We start from the raw sequence: 25,299 nt of genomic DNA on the forward strand, positions 1-25,299 counted from the left end.
GATGCCCCACTATCGATGAACAGATTAAGAAAATGTGGTATTAATACACAATTGAATACTACTTAGCCATGAAGAAGAATGAAATCTTATCATTTGCAGGTAAATGGATGGAACTGGAGAACATCATCCTGAGCAAGGTTAGCCAGGCCCAGAAGACCAAAAATCATACGTTGTCCCTCATATGTGGACTTTAGATCAAGGGCAAACACAACAAGGGGATTGGACTCTGATCACATAATGAAGTGAGAGCACACAAGGGAGGTATGAGGATAGGCAAGAACCCCCCCCCAAAAAAAAAAAAAAACCAAGATAGCATCTGATGTCCTCAATGCAAAGGAACTAATGCAGAAACTCTAAAGTGACAGAGGCCAATACGAGAAGGGGACAAGGAACTAGAGAAAAGGTTAGTTCGAGAAGAATTAATTTAGAATGTAACATATGTACAGGAAAGCAATGCATGTAAACTCCCTGTACAGCTATCCTTATCTCAACAAGCAAAAACCCTTGGTCCTTCCTATTATTGCTTATACTCTCTTCAACAAAATGAGAGATAAGGGCAAAATAGTTTCTGCCTGGTAGCGAGGAGGTACAGGGGAGAGGGAGGCAGTGGGGGAAAAGAAGGGTGCGGGGGGAAAGGAGGGGAGAAATGACCCAAACACTGTATGCACATATGAATAAAAGAAAAATAAAACCAAGAAAAAAATGCTATAGTCCTGAAACCGTCAGAATCTGTCATGATTAAACTAGATTTTAGCTGTCCTAATTTCAAAATCTATGAGCTAAATTTTTGTTTGGAGTTTTTACACATGGTAAGCTCATGCTTCATTAAAAGGAATTCTTCAAATGATGATAGTGTGTGTCACTGACTAGTGTATAATATAATTTTCCAATCCTGCATTGGGAAGGAGTTAAATGCCAAGGTCTTTCTGCATATGTGAAATAGTTTACAAATTATAAAGTACTTACTTTTGCCCTGTGTTCCACATTGGCTTTGCGATCCAGAAGCAAACTCACTACTTCTGCTCGGCCCTGGAAACAGGCCAGGGTGAGAGCTGTGTTCCGATTGGTCTCTATCTGAGCATTAATATCTGAACCCATGTCAAGCAGCAGTTTCACTGCAGGAACGTGTCCATTCATTGCAGCCAACATCAGGGGAGAAATACCTAATTTACTCCCAGTCCTATGGGGGAAAATGTGCTCAGAAAATTAAAATAATATATTGCTTGTGTTTTTAAAAAGCATTAAGGATGAAAATATTTCAGTAAAAAATATTTCTAACACTGATGAATACATTTTGTTTGTTTAGAACAATAATAAAGACTAGGAAAATTCTCACAATTTAAAACAATTCCTACTTAAGGGTTATAAATTTTCAACTATACATAGCAAAGTACTTTTTGAAGTAAGACCTCTTTAAAAGAAACCACATTACTGAAGTAAGATGGGATTACTTATGCATTACAGGAATAATTTTTGACTTTGCAACTTAAGTACTATCTTAATTTAAAATTCTATCCATTCAAGGGCTGAGGATATGGCTCAAGTTGTAGAACCTGCTAGGCAAGAGGAAGTCCTGAATTCAAACCTCACTACCACCAGGAAAAAAAAATAAAAAGGTGAAAAATGCTATCTGTCCAAATATTTAGGATAAGACACTTAACTCATGAGTAATAATAATAATAATAAAATGAACAGTGATACCTTGAATTAATTTCTGCCCCAGCATTAAGCAGAATCTTAATGATATTAACATATCCTCCAGATGCAGCTAGACTTAATGGTGTATAATCAGACACATTCCTGTGTTCTTTATTTGCACCTCGAGCCAGGAGCAAATCTACCACCTACAAAGTAAAATATGGATAGTGAAACTCAGTTTACATTTATAATGAAGGAAGCATAAACAAAGAGGACCTATAATTTCCGATATTTTAATTATTGTTTATTAGATCCTAAATATTAAAATATCAGCACTAGACAAATATTCAATTTCATACTCAGGAATTTAGACCTTTGAAATCTCAATTATATTGAAACAATAAGATATTTCAATTTTCCAATTACTGAGCAATGAATTTGCAATTTTATGTCTTAGAACTGCAGTTGGTTCAACCTCAACAATAGTTTTTATTTACCCTTAATTTTTATTTGTAATTTACTAGTCCCATTACTTACTTAGTTCAGGAAGTACATGGAACATGTCAAAACATACATACATTTCATTCACGCAGCTAAAATAATAGTTATGTACCGTTCAAAACAAGCAAAATATTTACAAAGTGAAAATTAACATACCTCCTGACGTCCACCAGAACATGCCAGTGAAAGTGGAGTATCCTTAGTTCGTTCAGATTGTGCTTCTATATCTCCACCTTTATCTAAAAGGATTTCAACAACTCCAACATGCCCTGCAGTTGCAGCCAGAATCAGTGGGGTAAAACCTAAATCAGAAAATAAAAATCTCTAACTAAATTTGTTATTATTATTATTACTATTATTAGGTGGGACTGGAGTTTGAACTCAGGACTTGGTACTTGCAAAGCAGGTACTCTACTACTTGAGCCACACCTCCAATCCATTTTGCTGTTTATTTTGGAGATTGGGGGTGGGGCGGGGAATAACGTGTCATGAGCTATCTGCCCAGGCTGGCCTCAAACAGAGAAAGTGAAAAAGGGTGAATATGGTCAATGTTCTTTGTATACACGCATGACAACAGAACAATGAAATCTGCTGAAATTGTTCTAAGAAGGTGGGAAAGGAGGGGGTCATCCTAATTAAGATATATTGTAAACACATATGTAAATGTCACAATGAACCCCCAGCAACTAATGTAAACTAGTAAAAAAGTGTAAAAAAACAAAAAAAAGCAAATGGTACCCAAAAGGCAAGGTATGGTTAATAAAAGTTACAATAATTCTCCGAAGCCAAAAAAGGCACAGAATGTGCTTAATTTAGGAAAAGTGAAAATTTCAGGTTTCATGAAAGGCAGTTTGTCTTTAGCAGAAGTTTGGTGGTATTATAGGAAAAATGAATCAAGCATCTATAGTACAGTACTGAACTCTATGCATCACAAGCATTTGAGGTTCATGTGGGTATATGGTTCCAGTGGTTTTTTGGAACCATATACCCACAGATACCAAAGTCTACTGTATCTTACTTTTAAAGGTACAACTGTTTTCTGATATAAATAAACAAATTTTACTGGTGACTGACATTTCCTACCTTTTTTGTCTCTGTGCTCAATTTTAGCATCTCGTGCAATGAGTACAGATACAAGTTCTTCATGACCACCTGCACAAGCTAGTGTTAATGCTGTGTCATGATTGCTCTCAGTCTAGAGGAGAAAAAAGATAAGTTACTTTGCTTTTATAAAATGGTTCTCAATTCAAATTACTTATTACCACAAACATATAATGGTAATTTTCTTTTCCAAAGTAAATCAGAATTTGCAAAGTTTACATTAAATAAAGCAATCTACTCACATGCGCATCAATGTCAACTGAAGGATAAACAGGGGGCAAAGGTTGGGAAACAATATTGCTCGGAGTCTGTGAACAGGATTCAGGTGTAAGACATTCTGTAGTCTGGGAGGAACTGTTTGAACCACTGGGCACTCTGCTACTCACAGCTGAAAAAAAAAAAAACAAAACTCATATTGCTAAATTCCATTTAAAAGAGTAAGGTTATTTGTACATAGAAAAACAAACACAAAACCCCCAGAATTTCTATAGTATTAATATAGTGTAGTAGTTTTAAAAAAAACTTTGAAATTGAAGGACCTATATTTGAATCCCAGTTGTTGCACTGTCTTTGTGAACCTGAGCAAGTAATTTAACTTGCCTTGGCCTCAATTTTCCTTGTCTGTAGAATGAGGATAACAGTACCTGCCTAAAAGGTTGTTGGAAAGACCATTTGAGATAATGCATGTAACATACTTAACAGAGTGTCCAGTAATTTAGTGCACATACAACAAATGACAGCTTTTTACATTGTCAATAGGGAGAAAACAGTTTCCAATATTTAAAAAAAGGAGTTTCATATCTTAAGTTTGTAAAGGCAATTCGACAAAACAAATCCTGTGAACAATGTAAAACAAATGGGAGTAAGAAAAGGAAAAGTGGAACAAGTAAGATTATTTTTCACATAACTAGCAGAGAATATGTATTTTAAAAATTCAATTACTAATGCTAAAAATTTGCTAAAATAAATCAATTTCTGAAAGTGAACCCATCTTAAAAATGAACACTAGATTTTATATTTCAGAATTCAAAATCTGGTGCTTGAAAACTGAGTTAAGAGTCACGTATGGCCAGGCACTGGTAGTTCATGCTTATAATCCTAGTTACTCAGGAGGCAGAGATCAGGAGGATCATGGATGAGGCCAGCCTGGGTAAATAGTTCAGAAGACCCTATCTCAAAAATACCCAACACAAAACAGGGTTGGTGGAGTGGCTCAAGTAGTAGAATGCCTACCTACCAAGTACAAGTTCAAACTCTAGTACCATTAAAAAAAACCCGGATCAGGTATAGTGGCACTGACCTGTAATCCCAGCACTTGGGAGGGTGAGGCAGGAGGGACAGTTCAAGGCTAGCCTGTGAGTCTCAGGCCAGTCTTGGCTACACAATGAGATTGTTTCAAAAAAAAAAAAAAAATTTTTTTTTCTTTTTAATTTTTAAAAAGAAAACTGGGCTGGAGGTGTAGCTCAACCAGTACAGCACTTTCTTTGCAAGCACAAACCCCCCACCCCTCAAAAAAAATCTAAAAAATAGAAAACTGAGTTAATTGACAGGTGTGGTGGTGCATGCCTGTAATTCCAATATTTGGGAGATGGAGGTAGGAGGTTTGCAAGTTCACAGCCAGCCTGGGCTATATAGTGAGATCCTGTCTCAAAAAACCAAAGCAAAACCAAACCATACCAAACCCAAAATTGAGTTAATTGAACAATTATATCATATTTGTCTCCGATTTTTTTTTTTGTGGTACTGAGCCTTATGCTTGCTAGAAAGGCTCTCTACCACTTGAGCCACTTTGTCAATTCTTTTTCTTTTAGGTAGGGCTGGGGTTTGAACTCAGGGCTTCCTGCTTACAAAGCAGGCACTTTACCACTTGAACCACACCTCCAGTCCATTTTTCTTTGGTTATTTTGGATATGGGGTGTTGAAAAGTATTTGCCCTGGCTGGCCTCGAACTGCAATCTTCCTATCTCAGCCTCCCAAGTAGTTAGGATTATAAGTGTGAACTACTGGTGCTTGGCTTATCTCTGAATATTTCTTATGCTTTCTAGGGAATGGAGTTTACACACAGAGAGAGAAACGGACTTATCTCAAAAGGATGTTATGAGTAATCAGTGAGATAATGTATAGTTAAAACATTTAACACAGTGGCACACAGTGAGTGCTCAATAAATGTAATTACTAGACATTTTACAAGACTTTCAATACTATTTTCATTGGATTAAAAAATAAAATATTATTATTTACTCAAAAGAATCCTTGGAAAAACATATAATTATTAATAATACAGAAAAACAAAGCTCCTGTGATGGCAATAAACTTTACATTTGCACTCAGACTAAAAGTCAAATCAAAAACACATAGGTTTATTAAAGGACAATAAACACAAAAATGTAAGAATTCCAACTCTTAGAAAATAATCTCTCTAGAGTTTTGATATGACTGGATTTTAATCAAGGACACTGTTCACAACAAATCTGAATGACTCAGTTTGGTCAGTTACTAGTTTAAATAACTCAGCAAAGTTTAAGATACCTGGATATGTTTCTACATGAGCCGTCTTCCTCTCTTCCCCATTAATATATAAAACCAATCTCGGCAATACAAATTTTGGCAACTTCAGCCACAATCTAAATAACATAATCCAACTCTCTAGTTACAAATAGGAATGATTATTATATGTTTCAACTATAACCAACTCTTTAAAAATTTTTATTACTCAAGGAAGTAAAAGCAGATAGTATTCTCTTACACCTCAAAATATCTGTTATGTTTGGAAAATGGCTCAAAAAACCCAACATACTAGATTAATGTATACCACCTTATTAATAGACTTTAACAGTGGATGATTTTATAATTAACGTACCTTAGTAAAGAACTACTTTTCTATCATTATTTTGCTTATTCGTGCTATTTCTTTTTTATTATGAAAAGCAGATATTAAAAAATTAAATTAGTTGATTAGGGCACTAAGCAAGAATGTGATGCTACAAAAAACTTCTTTACAGAGCTGACTTAAAAAAAATACTTTTCTGTATTTAACAGATCTGTTAACAAAAATGTGTTGTTACAATTATTGTACATTTTTTCACTACATTATCTTAGAAGCATTTTTTTCTCTTTCCGTAGACAATCAGAACCACTCCACAGAAAATGAGTTTAATAGAATTAGTTACAAATGAAATGTTACAAAAATAAGAAAGTAGCAAGAAATTTAAAAGGTACATAAGGAATAAAGGGTGCATCATGAAAACATAAAAGGGCTATGACATTTTCATAAATTCTAAGACATTCTCTACCTCTCAATAAAATATCACTAAAAATGACAAAAGCAGACTATTATCACAAAGATTATATAATTCAAATTAAGTTTATACACTATTCTAAAATGGAGTGTAGAAGAACTAGGTGTAACATTTTAACCTCTTTATGTTAAAGAAAGATAGTTTTATAGGTGGTAGTGAAGATAATAATAGATCTTACAATAAAAACATCTCATGGAAGGCTGGAGATGTGGCTCAAGTGGCAGAGTGCTTGCCTAGCAAGTGCAAGGCCCTGAGTTCAAACCCTAGTACAGCTCAAAAGACAAAACAAAAAGACAACAAAAAAAACCCCTCATGGATACTAGATAAACATAAAATGTATTTAAAATATACTGGGAGTTTTTAAGAAATATAATTGCTATACTGTTACATGTAATAGTAATTATTAAACACTTCCATTAAATAAAACCCCCAAAATAAAATGCTAACATCCATTAGAGGAAATTAGAGGAAATAAATAATTTTATTATAAATTCCCTCAAAATAAGAGGATTTCCTATTTTTTTTTTTTAATTCTTAAACTTCATTGACTTCTGCAGGGTTACTTAAAGCAAAATTCATTGAAACTGCAGTTTAAGAGAGAACAAAAATATATTAAAACTTACATGTACATGGAATCTTATATAAAAATAAAGGAAATTATTATTCAATAGAATATAGAAGCCTAAGGAATAAAAGTTAAGATAAATTGAGAACATTAAGTTAAATCAGATGCATGCATGTTAGAGCTAATATTCTTAAACTTGGGTGAACTCAGTTTGAACATTTACACTTACTAGCAACTTAATTCCCTAAGCTTCAGGTTTTTATCAGAGGTAGGAGAAGAACCCACTTTATGGAGTATTTATAACAGCCTCCTGAGATAATACAATATAAAACAATCAGCTTGATGCATAAGTGCTCAATAAATTGGCAGGATTTCTGACCAATCTTCTTTATATATTTTATATATAAATTTATATATCATTCATTTTTACTGAATGATTTCTAGAACTGTTCAATGTCAAAGCTATTTTGAATTTCTTTAAATTGCTTTAAATTTCTAGACATTTGAGCTTTGGACAATCACCTGCTATTGTGGTGCTAAAAGATCAACACTTTTAGAATTGGACTTGAGGAATCATGTTCCCAATCATGAGTTTAAATACTCTGCGTAGGGCTGTATCAAGTATGTCATATGTAAGACTACATGTTAAAAGGCTAGGTGAGTCAGCTAATCAAGTCATGACATTAATAAGTTATGTATATAACCAATACATATACATATAACCCTATTCTCTAAAGTAAAACTTTGAAAAATGAGAACTAAATTGAATTTAACCAAAGTTGTATCTGCAGCCTGCTCTATAATCCTACTAATACATTAATTTATTTTACAACTGTAGAATTAACCTTGTCTAATTTCTTTCACCTTCAATTAAGAAAATTAAGAGAAACTTACAAGTTGGAAAAAATAATTTAAAATTTTAAGTGAGACAGGTCATCACATTGGACAAACAAAATATAATTATTGCCATGTATTTCAAAACAAGCAGCCTTCATAGAGTGGAAATTTTTAGATGAAGATAATTTTTTAACTTACTAGCCAATTTAAAGTTGAAACTTATTAATAAAGGAGTATCATAAAATGTGGTATTAATGTGTAACATAAATTTTATTAGTTCACATTAACATATATAATTAAAAGGTTTTCTAAGTTTATTTTTTTAATTTATGAGTTTTGTAAAAAACCATTTCAAGTTAACAAATACTTTAGTGAAATAAACTTTTTTTTAAAGAACCATTTGCAATAACTTCTATAAAGTTAACACCTAAAAGTTCCCCTTAGAGCTATTTCTACATTCTTTATTTAAAAAGGGGTGTGTATGTGCTCTAATTATACTGATCAATAGTATGGGTTTCATACCTACCAACTGAGTACTTGATTAGGAACATTATAATGCTAGTTATAGAACCCTGAATCTTAAAAAAATCATTCCCAGGTCACCACTTTTATCATTATTATAACTATTATACTCTAATAGTTATTTTCATCCAAATTATAAATTAGAACTATAAATAAACTATAAGAGTTTACTCACAATTTGTAACAACTTTCAACGTTAATGATGGAAAATTAATCTGACTTAAGTGGCTACAAAGCAAAAAAATGTAAAAGCTCAAAAGAACAAAGAGCCTAATTACTTAAAATCTTTTCCCAGCATGTTAATCTTAAGAAAATTAAGACATTCCTCCTCTGCACAATGATATCTATTATATGTCAGAGGAGCCTCAAAGGAAATAGCACACTCATAAGCAATGGAAGTCATACACATGCCCAATAAATTCCTGATTTAAGTAATCGTACTCCACATTTTTAAAGATTCAGTAAAGATTAGAAAGACTAAAAGATCACAAAAGAAGAAAGAAAACTAGGATAGCATAATTGGGGAAGGGGGAGAGAATATGACAATAGGAAACAGACAACAGTAAGGAAAAAATGTTGCAATCAAGAGACAGAGGACTGGCCTGCCTTTGATATCACTCCAGCTACATCTTAGTTCTTGGTCTTCATCCACTGTCAACAGCCATTCTGGCTGCATTTCTGAACTGGACTCTCATGGAGGTGATACATTTCACCAGCCATCTTTAGGAAGGTAAATGATTAATTGCACTGTTTTCCCACTGCTGCAAGGACAACGAAAGGGACAGTAAACTTGTGCACCTCATTTCATATCTAGTTGTAATTTTCCACACAAATATAAACAGAAACATAAACTTTAAGATTTTTTTATCAGGCCTTTCATTTTTTCCTACGTACGTGCGTGCGTGTGCGTATGTGTGTATGGTGTGCCTATAAGCTTTCATCAAGAGTTAACGCAAACATTCGTTATTTCCAAACCACCAAGTGTCAATAATGTAAGTGTACTTTAATCTTCTAGCCACAAATACTTTAACATGGAATGCTTACTTTCTCTGAACATCCTATTTAATTGAAACAATTAAATTGATCTCATAAAGAAAGCAGAATGATGTAAAATTATGATTTCCAAACATGAAAATCATCAGTACAAAATTTAGTGTATAATCTTATGTGAATACCTCTAAAGCCTACAATACTCTGAGAGGTCCTACCCAAGACATAACACAGGGTGACTTTAATATCAAACATCTAAAATAGAGGATTTTGGCAACTTTATTTTTTTTGCCTTTGAAATGTGACCCAAAAAGGTGGTATTGTTGAACTTAAATTCACTTCCAAAATGCCTCAAGAGATGAGTAATTTTACAAAGATAGTTCTAAACTGGAAAAGTATATCTGTGTTTTTGGAGGGGCATTTAAAGAAGTTGAGCACATGGATTAAGGAGAAATTATTTCAGATATATTTCTCAACCCACCTGCTATCAGGTCATCAAGAGTGTCGGTAAGCGTCTGGGCTGGAGTTGCAACCATTAGTCCATCTGGTTCTTGAACTAATAGCCCCTGATCATGTCCAGTAATAGCAATCTGAGGCTGTCCTACAATCTGCTGATTACCTGATACTTTCTGAAGTTCAAGAGAATTTGTCCCATTAGAACCTAAGTCACTGGAAAAGTTACACTGTGGAGGTGGTGAAGGCTGGACTGAGACAAAATCAATTTGTTCTGCCGATGTTGGAGACGGCTGATCTTCATTAACATCATTACCTTTAAATAAGATTGTGTCAACCTGAGGTAATTCTGAAAAGTGATCATCTGGGAGACTACCATCTCCTTCCCCTTCTGGGGAGACTCCTCTATGAGAACACTGCTGGTGTAGAGACAATGTGTCTTTCTGACCTTTGGTTTCCAAGTACTCTTTGGTAAATTGCTGCTGTGTTTTCATCTGTAACTGCCTTTCTACTTTCTGTAGTTCTTTCAGGATTTTCTTCTTCTTCTGGACTTGCTCTTCTCTGTTCTTTTTAAGTTCTTCTATCTTATCTTTGTTCAGAGGTTCACCTTGAATTAACTCCAACGACTTAAGCTGTGCTTTTTCAATAGCACTAATTCTTTGTCCCAGTTCATTCAGCTTGCCTTCAGTCTCCTCTACTATGCACTCCAAAGGCTGGTATGGGTGAAAAGGTGGCAGTAGGTCCTGATCTGCTACCTGGAGGGAACTGGACTTCTGCTTGGATGTACCTAAGCACACGAAAAATGTTTGAAAAAGTGCCATGCTAAAAAATACAAAAAACAAAACCAAAAGACCCAACACACACACACACACACACACACACACACACACACACACACACACAAACCCATCTCCCTTCCTCCCACACACGAACTTCCCTCCCCAAACCATTATACTACAAATGCTATAAAATGAATGTTCAAAGAGTCACACTAGTGTTATGTAGACTAAAGCCTATACTATTTCATCCATTTCACACACCATAAACTCAGAAGTTGCCAATTCAAAAACTGGATTTTTTTTTTTTTTGCAGTCAGTACTGGGTTTGAACTCAGGGCCTCATGCTTGCTAGGCAGGGGCTCTACTGCTTGAGCCACTCTGCCAGCCCAAAACCAGAATTTTTTAAAAAACTGAAAATTTTCTACTCTTTAGGATAGGAAGATTTTGGGAGTTAAGATGGGGCAAGGAGAATAAAGAAAAAGGAAAGAATCTCAAATTTTTGCAAATTAGGATGGACTTTTAAAAAAATGTCAAAACTAAAGCAGAATCAAAATATGTTGAGGATAACATTAATGCTGATATTACCTTAATTACTCTTTAGAACAACTGTTCTTTTAACAATAACTATGCAAGTAAAGGTTAAAAGAGACCAAAATTTAGAGAAAGTAGAGAAACGTATTTTTCAAGTTGTCAAAATATTTTTCTTAAATTAAAAATATAATGTGAAATCAGTTTTCCGAAGACACTCTTTTCTAAAATTCTCTATTAAGTCTTCAACACTCTGTACCTAAACACTATGTTAAACTTATATCAAAAAGGATAATTATCCTGAGTTTAAACAAATTATTCAAGTAAAGATCATCTATGAGAAAAACAATGAATGCTACTAAAAATCAGACTTCTCATATAGGATTACTCATACTGACAGTGTATTTTAAAAACAAAGGAAATATATACATTATTTTAAGGTATTAAGTTAACTCATTCGATTAACAAGTCAGAAGAATGATTATCAATATTAATAATTCTAATATATGGACATGTTTTGAGAGAAATATGGGGGAGTTTTGTTTGTTTTGTAGTATTGGAGCCACATCTCCAGTCCTTTTTGCTTTTTTAGTTATTTTGGGGATAGGGTCTTGTGTTTTGCCCAGGCCAGCCAGGACTGAGATCTTCCTATTTAGGCACATGTCACAATGCTAGGCTATGGTTGAAATGGGATCTTGAATCTTGCAAACTTTTTGCATGGGCTGGAGAGAAATATACTTTTTGGTTCATTATTCTGAATTAAATTTAGGACTTAATTTTACATTATAGCCACCAGGATTATTCAGCAACAAAAAGGAAGAAACTATTGTATAAACTTCAAAAACATCACACTAAGTGAAAGAAGACAAGTACAAAAGACTACACATTGTACAATTTCATTTATATCAAATTTATACAGAAAAAGCAAATATACAATGAGAAGAGTAGTTGCCTGGGGATATTGCAATGAGAATGAGGTTTGATATCAACAAACATGAGACCTGGCAGAGTGGCACAAGTGGCTGAGCACCTGCCTAGCAAGCGTGAGGGCCAGAGTTTAAAACCCAATACTGCCAAAAAAAAATTTCCATACAGGCATGAGAGATCTTTATGGGGCGTGGAACTTTTCTAAAATTAGACAGTAGTGATGGTCGCAGAACTTGGTAAATTTATAAAACTCAATGTATTGAACATTTAAAATGAATGAATTTTATGGAATATAAATTAAAAAACAATAAAGCTGTTTTAAAAAGGACTGGGAAAATGTTTGACTATTCTTTTGAATTATAGTTAACATATATGAATGCCAGAGATAATTTAAAATTTTGTTTTGCTTTTTGAGACAGGGTCTGTATAGCCCAGGCTGGCCTTGAACACTCAATCCTATTTCAGCCTCCAAATTACTGGGATTACAAGCATGTGCCACCATATCCCAATAAAAAATTAAAAATTTTAATCATTTAATGTATTAAAATGATTCAAGACCAAAGGGAGTAAAGTTACCCATTAGATGTTAAAATGTTCTAAGTTGCAAGAGGATAACAAAAGTAGTAAAGAAAAAAAAGATCAGATCTCTTTCAGAAAGCAAGCTGGGTGTAGCTGCATGTATTGGTAATCCCAGCAATTTAGGAAGCTGAGACAGGAGGATCACAAATTCAAAGCCAGCATAAGCAACATGGTGAGACCACAACTCAAAAGAGGCAAAATTAAAATAACGACAGGTAGTGCAAATATATGAAACATGTTATAACTCACTAAAACAAACTGTGGTTTCCCATAACTATGGTAAGGAGACCACAATCTTAATATCACTGCAATCACTTTCAGAGGCTTATTTTATTCCTTTAGCAAACTGTATTGTGTATATTTAATTTTATATTCCTATCTGAGCAAAGTGTTGAGGACAATTTTTTTTAGAGCAAAACCAATAATTTGTGAGATAATTTTATTACTACTTCCATAAGACCTTACAAGAGCTCAAGTCTTGATTTACTTGTTTTAAGTGCTAAATAACAATTAACAAGTAAGAAAAGGAAAGTAAAAATGTCACAAATAACAATGTATAAATCCATTAGCACAGCAAGAACAATTTCACTTTCATAATAAACTAATAAATGCAATGACATCAGCAGAGTAGACTCAGAAGTTCTGCAAAGACTGAATTCCCCTTAAATGTTCTTAAATTTCAGAGTACCCTTGGTTTTTTTCTTTCTTTGTTTTTTGAAGACAGGGCCTCACTATGTAGCCCAGGCTGGCTTCCAACTTTTGATCCTCCTGTCTTAGCCTTCCAAGTACTGGAATTACAAATGTGTACCACCACGCCCGGCTTAAATTTCAGTGTACTCTTGAATAGGTGCTATACAATTTTTGCACCTAAAATCACTACTAATCAGACTGGTAATTATGATCACACTGGACATGCACATGTTTAAAAATCTTTATATAGAGTAAGATGACCCAAAACAAAACTAGAATTTTGAGGACAGATACAGATAGGAATAGCATTGTCTACCTTGTTAACAAATAGATGCAAGAAGCTTGAGGCACAAAATTACTAAGAATAAATTATTTACTGAAACAGGCTATAAACCCAGATAATATGTAGCATTAAAAAAATGTAAGATGGTAAAATTAATGCATAATAAGCAGTTCTTTCCCAGTCAATGAGTGTCCATAAGGAAGGAGTTAGAATTGTCTAAATACATATCAAAGCACTAATACAAGTTATAGCAACATCTCAAGAAAAAACTAGGTTTGTGCAATCAGACAGTATCACCTAATAATGCCTAAAACCAAATTTTTCAATAGGTAGGAGGTAGTATTATACCAGAAGAGTTCCATCTCCTTCAAACATCTCCCACTGTCAGACCTAAGTATATTTTCATTAACATCATAGAGTGACACCAAAAACTACAATTTAGAAATAGAAGTAAAGTCACAATTTCATCTCTTTTGGCTTGGTTTATATCCTACTTTCTTTTGATTCTTTTTTTACCCTAATAATAAAACTAGAAAAAGTATGCAGTAGGAACCATTATACAGAAACAGCTTAAACATGACTTTCATTTTTATTTATTTTTTGTTATGAGCAAGTAAGGAAATGAAGTAGACATGTATTTGCTAAATATTTAGTTTACTACTAAAATGAGATTAATATTATCATTTTGAGTCTAAAACAATTAGTATACTGTGCAATAGAAAAATAATGACCAAACAAAAATACCGTATCTACAGAGATCTAGATCTGCCTTTGTATTTCCTTACTTGGTTTTTATCTAATTAAATTTAAAAGTTATTCTGTAATTCCCTTGCTTTCTTTTATCATCACACACACCCAACTAGGATGACTTTTAAGTACCATCCTATTTCTTAAATAGAAAATAAGGTTGATGAAGTAGAGTCGAAAATAACATAAATGCATTAAATGCAGTAGAGTATATATTTCCTAATAGAATTTGGTTTTTGATAAATAGATGTATGCTGTGTCCTGTATTTCAATGTGAAATATTTCTTATTTTGGTCACAGTCAAAATTTTTAAAGCCACCAGCCTGGAACTATTTAATGTATAAATACTGTCTCAAAATTTCCCAACATAATAGGGTATAATACATCTTTTAACATAGAAATCTCTTAACCAAGGGTGTGCAAAAATAGACCATCTGTGTTATATTATAACAGATTAATTCCTTCTTTCTCCTTTTATTAAAAAGTAGTTACATATGAAAATACATTGTTAAATTTTGGCTATGGAAAGTCATATAAGAATAATTACGTAAGAAAAAAATAACTAAATCAGAGATTAGCAATAAATTTACAGGGAACACTCAATTTCATTGCCTGTATATAGTTTTTCTAAATAATTTCAATGATTTGCTATAAAAACATAAGAACTGCCTGTTACCTATTACAGTAAATAACTCTGGGATAAATTAACTCTTAATTTATATTTATACTTCTATTTTAAATCTCTTTCTTAGGTTCTGTAATACTATTTCTTATTTTTAATGATCCTCTTTAATCACCATGTGTCTTTTTCTTAAAAAAGAAATCTTAATTTTTTTCTGCCTTCAGAATGACCTATATTCTTATCCTGGCACTCATCAAATACATGAATAACTACAAGCAAGACATGGTGGACAATAAAAAGATGAACAACATAAACCCAGCCTTTGAGGAGCTTACAGTCTAAAAGGCGGAATAATATCCTAAAGAAATTCTCGCACAGACTCATAAGGAAACAGTACAGATTTTCATCATAGCATTGTCTGTGGTGGTGAGGAATTATAGGTAGTCTGGTATCTATCACTGGGAAAAAAGAACAGATAAAACAGGGAAGATAAACATGATGATGCAAGTATAAACAATCTAGAGGAAGACATGAATAGAACTTAAAAAGTGTTGACTGAAAAAAGTAAAAAAAACAAAATAAACACAAAATGGGAGCTACAGCACAATATGATAATATAAATTAAAAATACACACAAGATAAAAAGTATTTTCTTAAGAATTTATAATAAAGAATATGCACATCATACACATCAGAATCTTTCCCTCTGGGAAAGTAGGAGAACAGGAAGAAAGAGAATAAATAAAACGAGAGAGAAGCCATGATGAGAAAGCACTAGAAATTAATGTGATTAACTCAACCCTCTATATTGGAGATCTAAGGCACAGAGGGGTGGAGCAGAAGTGGTAAGAGTCAAAAGGAAGATCTGAAATACTGTTGAAGATCAAAAGGCTTGAAGTGCACACAAAAAGTAATTTCACTTATTCTAGCATAATTTTATTTTATTTTACTTTATTTTTTAAAATATGGAACACTTCACAAATTTGTATGTCAAGCTTTGTGCACGAACCATGTTAATCTTCTCTGCATTGTTCCAATTTTAGTGTATGTGCTGCTGAAGCAAGTACATTTTACTTTATTTGTGGTGCTGGGGATTGAACCCAGGGCCTCTTGCATACTAAGTACTCTATTAATGAGCTACAAACTGGGCTGGTGGAGTGGCTCATGAGGTAGAGTGCCTGCCTCCCAAGCATGAGGCCGAGAGAGAGAAAGAGCTACATCCCCAACCCTTTGACATCATTTTAAGTGCTTTGTAACAGGTTAGCTTGGTGATACAACTTTTAGAAGATGAGTCTTCTCTTTTATAATGTCTGAGGAACCAATTACAACAAATAAGTTAGATGCAAAACGTAGTCTGCAACAGAATTTATTTAGAAAGCTGATTTTGAATAAGCAAAGGGTCTACATTAGTTATATATCATTTTCCATTTGAATATTTATAACTATAGTTAATAAAGTTAAATAATGCTAGAAAAGTGAAAATACTACTCTCACTTAGTCTACCTTTTGTTGAAAGAGATGAGTCTGACGACTTTGTCAGATGCTATCTAGAATCACTGAAAACCAACAATAGACCAGTGGGATTAGTTACCCAAATCAGGAGGATATGAATTAAAGTTCATGAAACTTGGACAAATGGTACACATGGGACATGAAAGAAAAGAATATTTGAATAGGATATATATCAAACAGCCATGGATATATTTTAAAAGGATGGGAATATGAATGAAAAGATTTATTAAACAGACAGGAATAAAATGTTATAAGAACTTGAAAAGATGATTACTAGAAGACAGTGCTAGAGAATTAAGAACCCTTCATCTATCCCTAATCACATATGCTACACAGAACTAATATATAGCCCTATAAGAAACAAAAGGATTAAAAAACAGCAATTTCATCACTCAAAGGAACTTTTCTAAAGACATAAAGAGACTTAAAGGAGAAAAAATAGTTCCTTTAATTATTTAAGATAGGCTTTTATATCTATTCTGATAATCCAGTATGTATGTGCTTTTACATCATTAACTGATTTTTAAAATAATTCATAGCACCAAATATTCTATATGCATGATTTTATTGACACAACATCTCAACACAATGCATTATTACAGTTTGATTCTGTATAAATGTTAGGCAGTTAACAGGAAGTGCTCAAGTTTCTAGATACGAACATTGATTGATTTCTTCCCCCTTCTTTAATTCAGTAAAATGAAAAATGCCTCAAAAAGTCCAGTTTTGTACTAGTCTGAAAATAATAAAACATCAAAATGATGAAAAGAAGTAGATATATAGTATAAGATAGTACATAAGCAAAAATATGATTATTCACTTGAGTATCAACTTAAAAATCACTACCCAAACACTTCTGTTATTTACATATTAAACTAAGTTTAAAATGTTTTATTTCTTCTCTACACATATTCTGTCTAGCTTATTTTATGGTTCTGTGTAATTTTTTAAAAAATGATTTCTTATTAAGTTCTGAATTTCCCACACCCAAGGTCCTACAGTTCTCCATAAGGTTTAAGCAAAAAAAAGACAAAAGCGACAAAAAAGAAGAATTTAGCTTAAATATTTTACCAAAGGTTGTTAGGATTAAAAATAGCAGGAAAAAGTCAGGTATGGGGGTACACATCTGTGGTCCAAGCATTCAGGATGCTGAGGGAAGAATATGGCTTTACCCCAGGCTACACAACACAGCAAGACCTTTTCTCAAAACAAATAAAGGACAACAAACAAAACAAAAACACACAACAAAAACCACACACACACACACACACACACACACAAAGCAGGGAAATGTGAATAGCTAGTGTCAGAAGAAAACTGCTTGAAATAGGTCAGAGAGACCACACATATTTCATCTCTGAAATTAATAGTTTGGAAATTAAGTAGATCCTTAACACTTTAGAAAGTACTTCTTAATTTAGAAATTAAGAATGCCCTTAAAACTTTAAATAATTTAAACTGTAATAATTTCAAAACACAAACCCAAAAACTTCTGTTTGCTCTATAATAATTGCTCCTAACCAAGTTTTTTAAAATCATAGTATTAAAGATATTAACATATACTTACACATCTTGTTGTTATTTCAACAGTCTAGAATTTGATTATCATACAGCAAAGGAACTAGGGTTATAAATTCTCTAATGTTAGGTTTTTTTGGGGGGTGGTACTTGAGATTGGCCCAAGGGCTTCAAGAATGCTAGCCAAGCACTTCACCACTGAGTTATATTGCAAACCCTTATGTAGTTTTTAAAATTCTACAAATTACCTATTTTCTTTATTCCAAAGAACTCAGATATTGCAAAACATAATTATCAAGGGAAAGTAATTTATATATACAAGTGAAAAGACAAGAGAAAAATAAGAGAGCTCATAAACTTGCAGACTTTAAATAGCATACAGTCTCTCTTAATACTCATTTGGAGAGTATTTATACACATTTTGATAGTTAATCATCATCCAGGTTCACCTCCATAGGGAGTATAATTCCAGCAATCCATAAATGAAACTAAATGTAATTCTTAAACCTCTCTCATGCATTCAATTAATACTACAAAGATTTAACTAGATAGCAAACATTTTCATTCTTATTATACTAGTGTTTAAAGAACTATCAAATAGAAAATGAATATTGAATACATTTTTCTACTTTAATACAATAAACTTAGTTTGCTTCTTCAGTACTTTCATTTATGTCAGTTGAAAACTGTAACTAGCGTATGTTATTAGGAAAACAGTTAAGTCATTTTTTTCCAATACTTATGTCTTTTCTATTTTAAACAGCCTGTAATAGTATTAGCATTTGTCAGAATTATACACCAAGTTAATCACATGTACATTATAATTGTGTACCATTAAACTTTTTTTGTACCATTAAGTTTAAGGTGCATTTTTAAATTAATTAGGCAAAAAACACTGATTTTAAGAAAAACAATTCAACAACTAACCTTTTTGCACTCCTAAAAGGGCAGAAGTGGTCTCTTGCAAAGTTCTATCAGGTTCCTGGGGAGGTACAACCATGGGAAGTGTATGCATTGGTACACGTGGAACCTAAAAAGTCAACTCAGAAAAACATCATCTCAGATCAAAGAATAAAACAAAAGGCCCATAAATAAATGATGCTGTTTTAAAGTTTTCTTCAGATACCATCAAATTTACTTTATTTCCTAAAGCTTAAAAAAAATCAACAAAGCCTTCACCAAAGGATAATTTTTGAAAATACTGACTAGGAAAACTAAGATAATCTGTAAGTAGTTAATGACTCAAGCTGAATGAAATTAATTATTCTCGTTTAGAATAAGGCTTCCTAGTTCCAACTACAGTTAGGAATACAAGTCACATACTCACTTTTCATTAGCCAATTTACCCTTGTCAATATAATGTATTTACTGATTGTGGTATGCTGGCAGTTTCCAGGGTCATTTTGTAGAAAAGAATTAAGGATTTCACAAACTTGTAGCTTCAATTTTAATGGGCTTTCATATCTATCCAGTATGTGCTTTTATATCACCTGATTTTTTAAGCTGTAATCAGTACCATATTCTCTAATGATGTGTGTATGCTTAGTATATGTTAATTTTAGGCAGGTTTAAAAGGTCCTTTAATGAATTTCTGGTGCACATATTCTGGTTAACTATACTTCCTTGATTTAAAAAAAAAAAAAAGCTATCCCTATGATAATTAATGCTGTCTTGGGAGGTATTAAGAGAAAAGTTTCATCATGATTCAAGTTCAGGCTCAATGTACTCATTAAAAAGCAAAGCTGGGTGCTAGTGACGCACACCTGTCATCCCAGCTATGCAGGAGGCTGAGATAAGGAAGATCACAGTTCCAAGTTTAGCCTGGGCAAAAAAAGTTCATGAGATTGCCAACTCAACAGAAAAAAACTGGGCACAGCTGTGCACACCTGCCATCCTAGCTATGGCAGGAACCATAAAATAGAAGAGTTGAGGTCCAGGCCAGCCTGAGCAAAAAGCAAGACCCTATCTCCAAAATAACCAGAGAAAAAAATGGCTGGAGACATGGTTCAAGTGGTAGAGATTAGCAAGTACAAAGCCCTGAGTTCTAATGCCAGTACCTTCAAAAACAAAAAGAAAATCTTTCTTTTGTCCCAGCTACTCAAGAGGCAGACAGGATTTTGATTTGAGGCCAACCCAGGCTATATTACAGAGATCCTATTTCAGAAACAAAATATAAAAAATAAAAGGGTAGGGGACAAGGACTAGAGTTCAAGAGTGTTAGCCTAGGATGCATGAGGCCCTGGGTTCAATCCTAAGTATGGGGTGTGGGGTGCAGCGAGGGAACTTCTAAAAACTTAATTGTGGTAACTTAACATGGAATACTTGTGTTTCATACTAACTAATTTTTTAGAATCATTATTTTCATTAAATAAGACAATAAAAACATGTCTATGCACCTTTGGCGAAAGTTTACAAGTACCTAAGATTCATTTAAGAAAACAGATCTTAAAAAATTTAAGATCACGATTATCTCAATAAGTAATAAAAAACAGAAACAATCCCATTTTGCTTAAAACTGATTTTCAATAAAAATTTTCAATCACTTTGAAGAATATTTATATTAACAAATGAAATCCATTATACTTTACCTGAGATTGATCTTGAGAAGGAGGGGTAAGCTGAGACATATCTGTAGTAGGAACTGACAGAACATTATTTGGATAATCCAACAGATAAGAAACAACATTAGTATGGCCACCCTTTGCAGCTTCAATAAGCATTGTTGAGCCATCCTGAGAAAGAATTGAGACCATAATTAATTTTTTAAAAGTTTCTTCTTATACTGTGCTTGATATATACAGTAAGTTTCTTAGTAGGTCATATAAAATCAAATCCCACTTAAACAGTAATATTAAGCACCAAGCATTCAACACGTATTTTTACAATTTTTATTCTATTTTAGAATTATTATGCACTAGTAACAAAAAGGGATTTCACTGTAATAATTCCATACCTGAGTACAGTGTAATATATATTATTCATCTTTTTATTTTAAAGTAGAATACCTTGAGTCGATGAGTAGGGTCAGCCCCATGAGCCAAAAGTAGCTCAACAACTGCCAGATGGCCTCCTGCACATGCCAGTGACACTACTGTATGGTCATTATTGGCTGTAGCCCTGTTCACATTGGCACCTTCAAATAAAAACAGCAATCTTAGCAAAAGGTGAAATCAGCCAGTTCACAGGCAGTTATCATTTTAAAGATTTTTTTTTTGAAGTTTAATATAGATGTAGAAGTGAAGCTCAAAAAATACTCATGAAGTGAACACACAGTGGTGTAACCAGCACTTGATCGAAACATTATCCACATACCAGAAAGCCCCATCTCGGGTTCCCTTTCAGTCACTACCCATTTCCTCCCAACAGAAACTATTACCCTGTCTTCCAAACTGGTTTTAGTCTTTGAATTTTATACAAATGGAATCATACAGTGTACTCTTTTGTGTCTGGCTTCTTTCACTCAGTTATTATATTGGTCAGATTCATCCATATTTTAGTGTGTAGCTGTGTTCATTAATTAAATATCACTTTTAAAATGCAAAATCTTAGAAGACTAAGATTTATAAATATATGCAGATTAAGCATCAAATAATACCATTGTATGCAACTCTCAAAATGTTTCAAAGATAGTTTTGATCTCTTTAATTGACAATAAGGCTTCAAAGTAGAGAAAATAGGTATCAAAGCAATATTTAAGAGAAGCATTTTAAAAGTCAGAGGGACCTAAATATGAAGAGAAAACATAAGATTATCTAAATATGTTATCTGAAAGACTATTTAGTAAGCTGTTCAATACCTCTGTATAATATGACCTGAAGAAAGTTTAAATGAAATCGCCCTTGCTTGTGGAGTGGCTCAAGTAGTAGAGCGCCTGCCTAGCAAGTGTAAGACCCCAAGTTCAAACCCCAGTACCACCAAAAAAAAAAAAAAAAAAAAAAAAAAAATTAAATGAAATCGCCCTGGCTGACTTCAAACTCACAATCCTCCTGCCTCAGCCTCTAGAGTGCTAGGATTATAGCTATGCACCACCACACCTGGTTTCCTTGTAAATTTTTTTTTTTCAGATGTTACTGGAGTTTGAACTCAGGACTTCACTCTTCCTAGGCAGGCACTCTATATCACTTGAGCCACACCTCCAGCCCTCTTAGCCTCTCTTTTTTGATAATATTTGGTTTTTTTGTTTATCTGTTTGTTTGGGATGTGGTACTGGGGTTTGAGCTCAGGGCTTCCTGCTTGCCAAGCAAACACTCTACCACTTGAGCCATGCCTGCCCCCCGCCCATATGATAAATTTGACCTGGAAAAAGGAACTAGTTTTCAGTTCACCTATTTTTATCATTCCAAAAGGTGTCAAGACTATACAAATATTTTTTTTTTAGTTATGAATGATGTAAATTGCTAACCAAGCAATTTACATCATTTGTTGTAATGCTTCTTGTTGGCAGTTGCCACCTGTCCAGAGATTCTGTGTAGATTTCTCTGTTCCTGTTCTTTTTGTTGGAGGAACTGGGACTTGACCTCAGCTTTGCGCTTCCAAAGCAAGTGTTCTACCACTTTAGCCATGCCTCCAGTTCATTTTGCTCTGGTTATTTTGGAGATGGGGTCTTGCAAACAATTTGTTGGCTGGCCACAAGCTGTGATCCTCCCAATCTCAGCCTCCCAAGTAGCTAGAATTATAGATATGAGCCACCTGTGCCCAGCTGCTTTTCTTCTTTAATTCCACATTTATGTAAGAGAAAAATAAAACTACTTTTAATTTATTTAATTTTGAGAAAATATCTAACTGAACATAATCTCTAATTGTATAAAAGTAATTTTCTGGGAAAGATAAGGTAAGAATGAATACCCTTACGTTAGCAACATAAAATTAATTTTACAATTGTTAATAATAAATTTAGCTGCTGGGATTATCCAACAGTTCCTATACAAATATAAATCAATAGACCCTAGAAAGAATATAAATCAATGTGTTCCTATTCTAAGAAAGCATGCTTATGTTCTTAGGATTGTTGTATGACTAGGTATTCTCTTTAGAAAAGCATAAGAGAACTCCAAATTTTATCCACCTATTTATTCTGTGTGGCAGAGATAATTTTTACAGACTATGCTATTGAACATTCTGTAAAGATATGCCTTATTTAGCAGTAAAAATGTGGTATGAAGAAAGTAAACCAGTTTCACAGGCCAGAGGTGCAGCTCAAGCAGTAGAGCATCTCTCTCACAAGCACAAAGCCCTGAGTTCAAACCCCAGCTCTGCCAAAAATAAACAAACAAACTAGATTTATCCAATTAAAGAAGCAAAAAATGTTTCAATGTCACAAAATCCTAGAGTTCTATTGAAATTTAGATATAATTGTTTTATTTTCATGACACCACCTGAGTGGATCTTCTTTGCATTTTAGTATTGTACCCTAGGACCTTACATGAAATGCCAGAATACCTCTGACACATTCAAAGAGTTAAGATAAAACAAAGGAAATTGCTGACATCAGTGCTTTAATCTATAAATTATAATACAGTATGGCTCAATCTAACATGGGTTCATCAGCATTTCACTTTTCTACCGAAAACAGTCGTCAACTAATTCTTCCGTCCATCAGCTGAATTTCTTTGCCTAAATATAGTCTTCTAACAATAGAATGTTCAGGAGTATTGAAAAAAAAAGACCCTTTTATTCACTGTTAATTCAACTGTACCACAAAAAAATACAACAGATCCTCTCTATCCTCTACTCATCACCAGTAGAACTGCCTCATCCTTAAGTGTTGAACATTTACCTAAGTGTAGCTGGGCAATTACATTTGACTTTTCCAATTCTGGGGCACAACCATAAGCTGTTCGGTTGATAAAAACTTAAAATTCAGAACTAATGAAATTCTAAGCACTTCAAAAATCTATGGTTACTAAATAAAATATACCAGAAAACCCACAGAAACTAGAATACTTATAACTTTAAGTAGCCTTAACATAAATTGCAAGGATTCAGGAATTTTTTGTCAGATTGTACACTTTTGGAAATGATCACTTGCCCTTTCTTTACCTTTACTAATAAGAAACTGCACAGTGCACAAATGACCAGCTCTTGCAGCTTTCATCAAAGGAGTTCTTCCACCTTCGGATTCATGTTCCTATTAATAAAAAATAATGCATAAGTACCAATAGACTACAAAACTATTTTAGGCATTTAGTACTAATACTGTGAGAAACAATGAGGATTTAAAAATCAATATAGCCACTTATACTACCTACTTCAATTCTTCCAAAATAGAGGATTGATTTCAGTCTATGCTAGATGTTGTAACGTTTTATGGGCAAGTTCAATTTTGCATACCAAACAATAATCATTAAAGATAACACTAATGTTTAGTTTGGCCCCCCCCATAAGAATTAACAGTATTTTTCTGATTCTAAGATTAAGAAGATAAATTTTCCCAACTATTCATCTGAACTGTAAAAAAAGAACCTTAGTCCTGTAAGGTGATTAGAAGGATCCTGATGTTTTATCAGAAGCCAATAAGAAAAGATGACAACAAACTCCTAAAAGAAAAACATTATGGTATTTTAGGAGTAAAGGAAAACAGAAAAAGAAAAATATACCAACGAGCAGAAATTAAATACATAAAAAACAGTCAAAGGCAAAAGATAAAGTCTTATAATAGCAGAAAGATGATTACTCTTTCTAGGAAGTTTGCAAACAAGAAGAATAAATGATAAAACAGCTTCTAACCAGGTTTTGTATCAAATGGTATTAAAACCACCTTGAGTATATGGTGGGTATTCTCTACTGAGAGAATTGTAAACATTTTTTTTTTTTTAATTGGGAGAAACTGGGCTTTGAACTCAGGACTTCATGCTTGCTAGGCAGGCACACTACAGCTTGAACCACACCTCTGGCCCATGAACCCTATTATATTCACCTAAGTATTAAAATATAGCTGATACTTTGTTTCTATGAAAAGTTTTCTCATCTATCCCCTATTTCACTATGTGTATAAACATGAATATCTGTTGTTCTGGTTTATTACTAAGAAAAACTTGATAAAGTGATTTCATAAATTAACTCAGAAAATCACTTAGCTACCACACAACTTAAAAAGGTGCTATGCCAATATAGTATAATTTAATATATTAATAAAACATTATAACTCAGGCAAAATAACAGTAAGAAATAAAGGTAGATAATCAACTCAATGGAAACTTTAAACTGGA

General features: G+C 33.3%; 1 protein-coding gene and 1 non-coding gene across 14 annotated transcripts in view; both read right to left on the reverse strand.

Annotated features, from left to right (window-relative positions):
• The window catches only part of Ankhd1 (ankyrin repeat and KH domain containing 1), a 112,769-nt gene that overhangs the window by 30,950 nt on the left and 56,520 nt on the right, over positions 1-25,299 (reverse strand). For 8 of the 13 annotated variants that reach the window (XM_074076858.1, XM_074076857.1, XM_074076856.1 and 5 more), the window contains 10 exons: positions 24,131-24,218; positions 21,097-21,224; positions 20,680-20,823; positions 19,019-19,121; positions 9,935-10,693; positions 3,483-3,628; positions 3,223-3,334; positions 2,296-2,441; positions 1,702-1,844; positions 967-1,180 (listed from right to left, as the gene is read on the reverse strand). In XM_074076858.1, coding sequence (XP_073932959.1) covers positions 967-1,180; positions 1,702-1,844; positions 2,296-2,441; positions 3,223-3,334; positions 3,483-3,628; positions 9,935-10,693; positions 19,019-19,121; positions 20,680-20,823; positions 21,097-21,224; positions 24,131-24,218 — 1,983 coding nt within the window. The remainder of the gene's footprint in view (positions 1-966; positions 1,181-1,701; positions 1,845-2,295; positions 2,442-3,222; positions 3,335-3,482; positions 3,629-9,934; positions 10,694-19,018; positions 19,122-20,679; positions 20,824-21,096; positions 21,225-24,130; positions 24,219-25,299) is intronic. The other 5 variants (XM_074076861.1, XM_074076859.1, XM_020157124.2 and 2 more) reach the window with 3 other exon arrangements.
• On the reverse strand, positions 16,021-16,128 carry LOC141424424 (U6 spliceosomal RNA). The gene has a single exon (XR_012449358.1). It is a non-coding gene; the product is annotated as a U6 spliceosomal RNA (small nuclear RNA).

The sequence above is a fragment of the Castor canadensis genome, chromosome 6 (genome assembly GCF_047511655.1).
Source record: "Castor canadensis chromosome 6, mCasCan1.hap1v2, whole genome shotgun sequence".
NCBI lineage: Eukaryota > Metazoa > Chordata > Mammalia > Rodentia > Castoridae > Castor > Castor canadensis.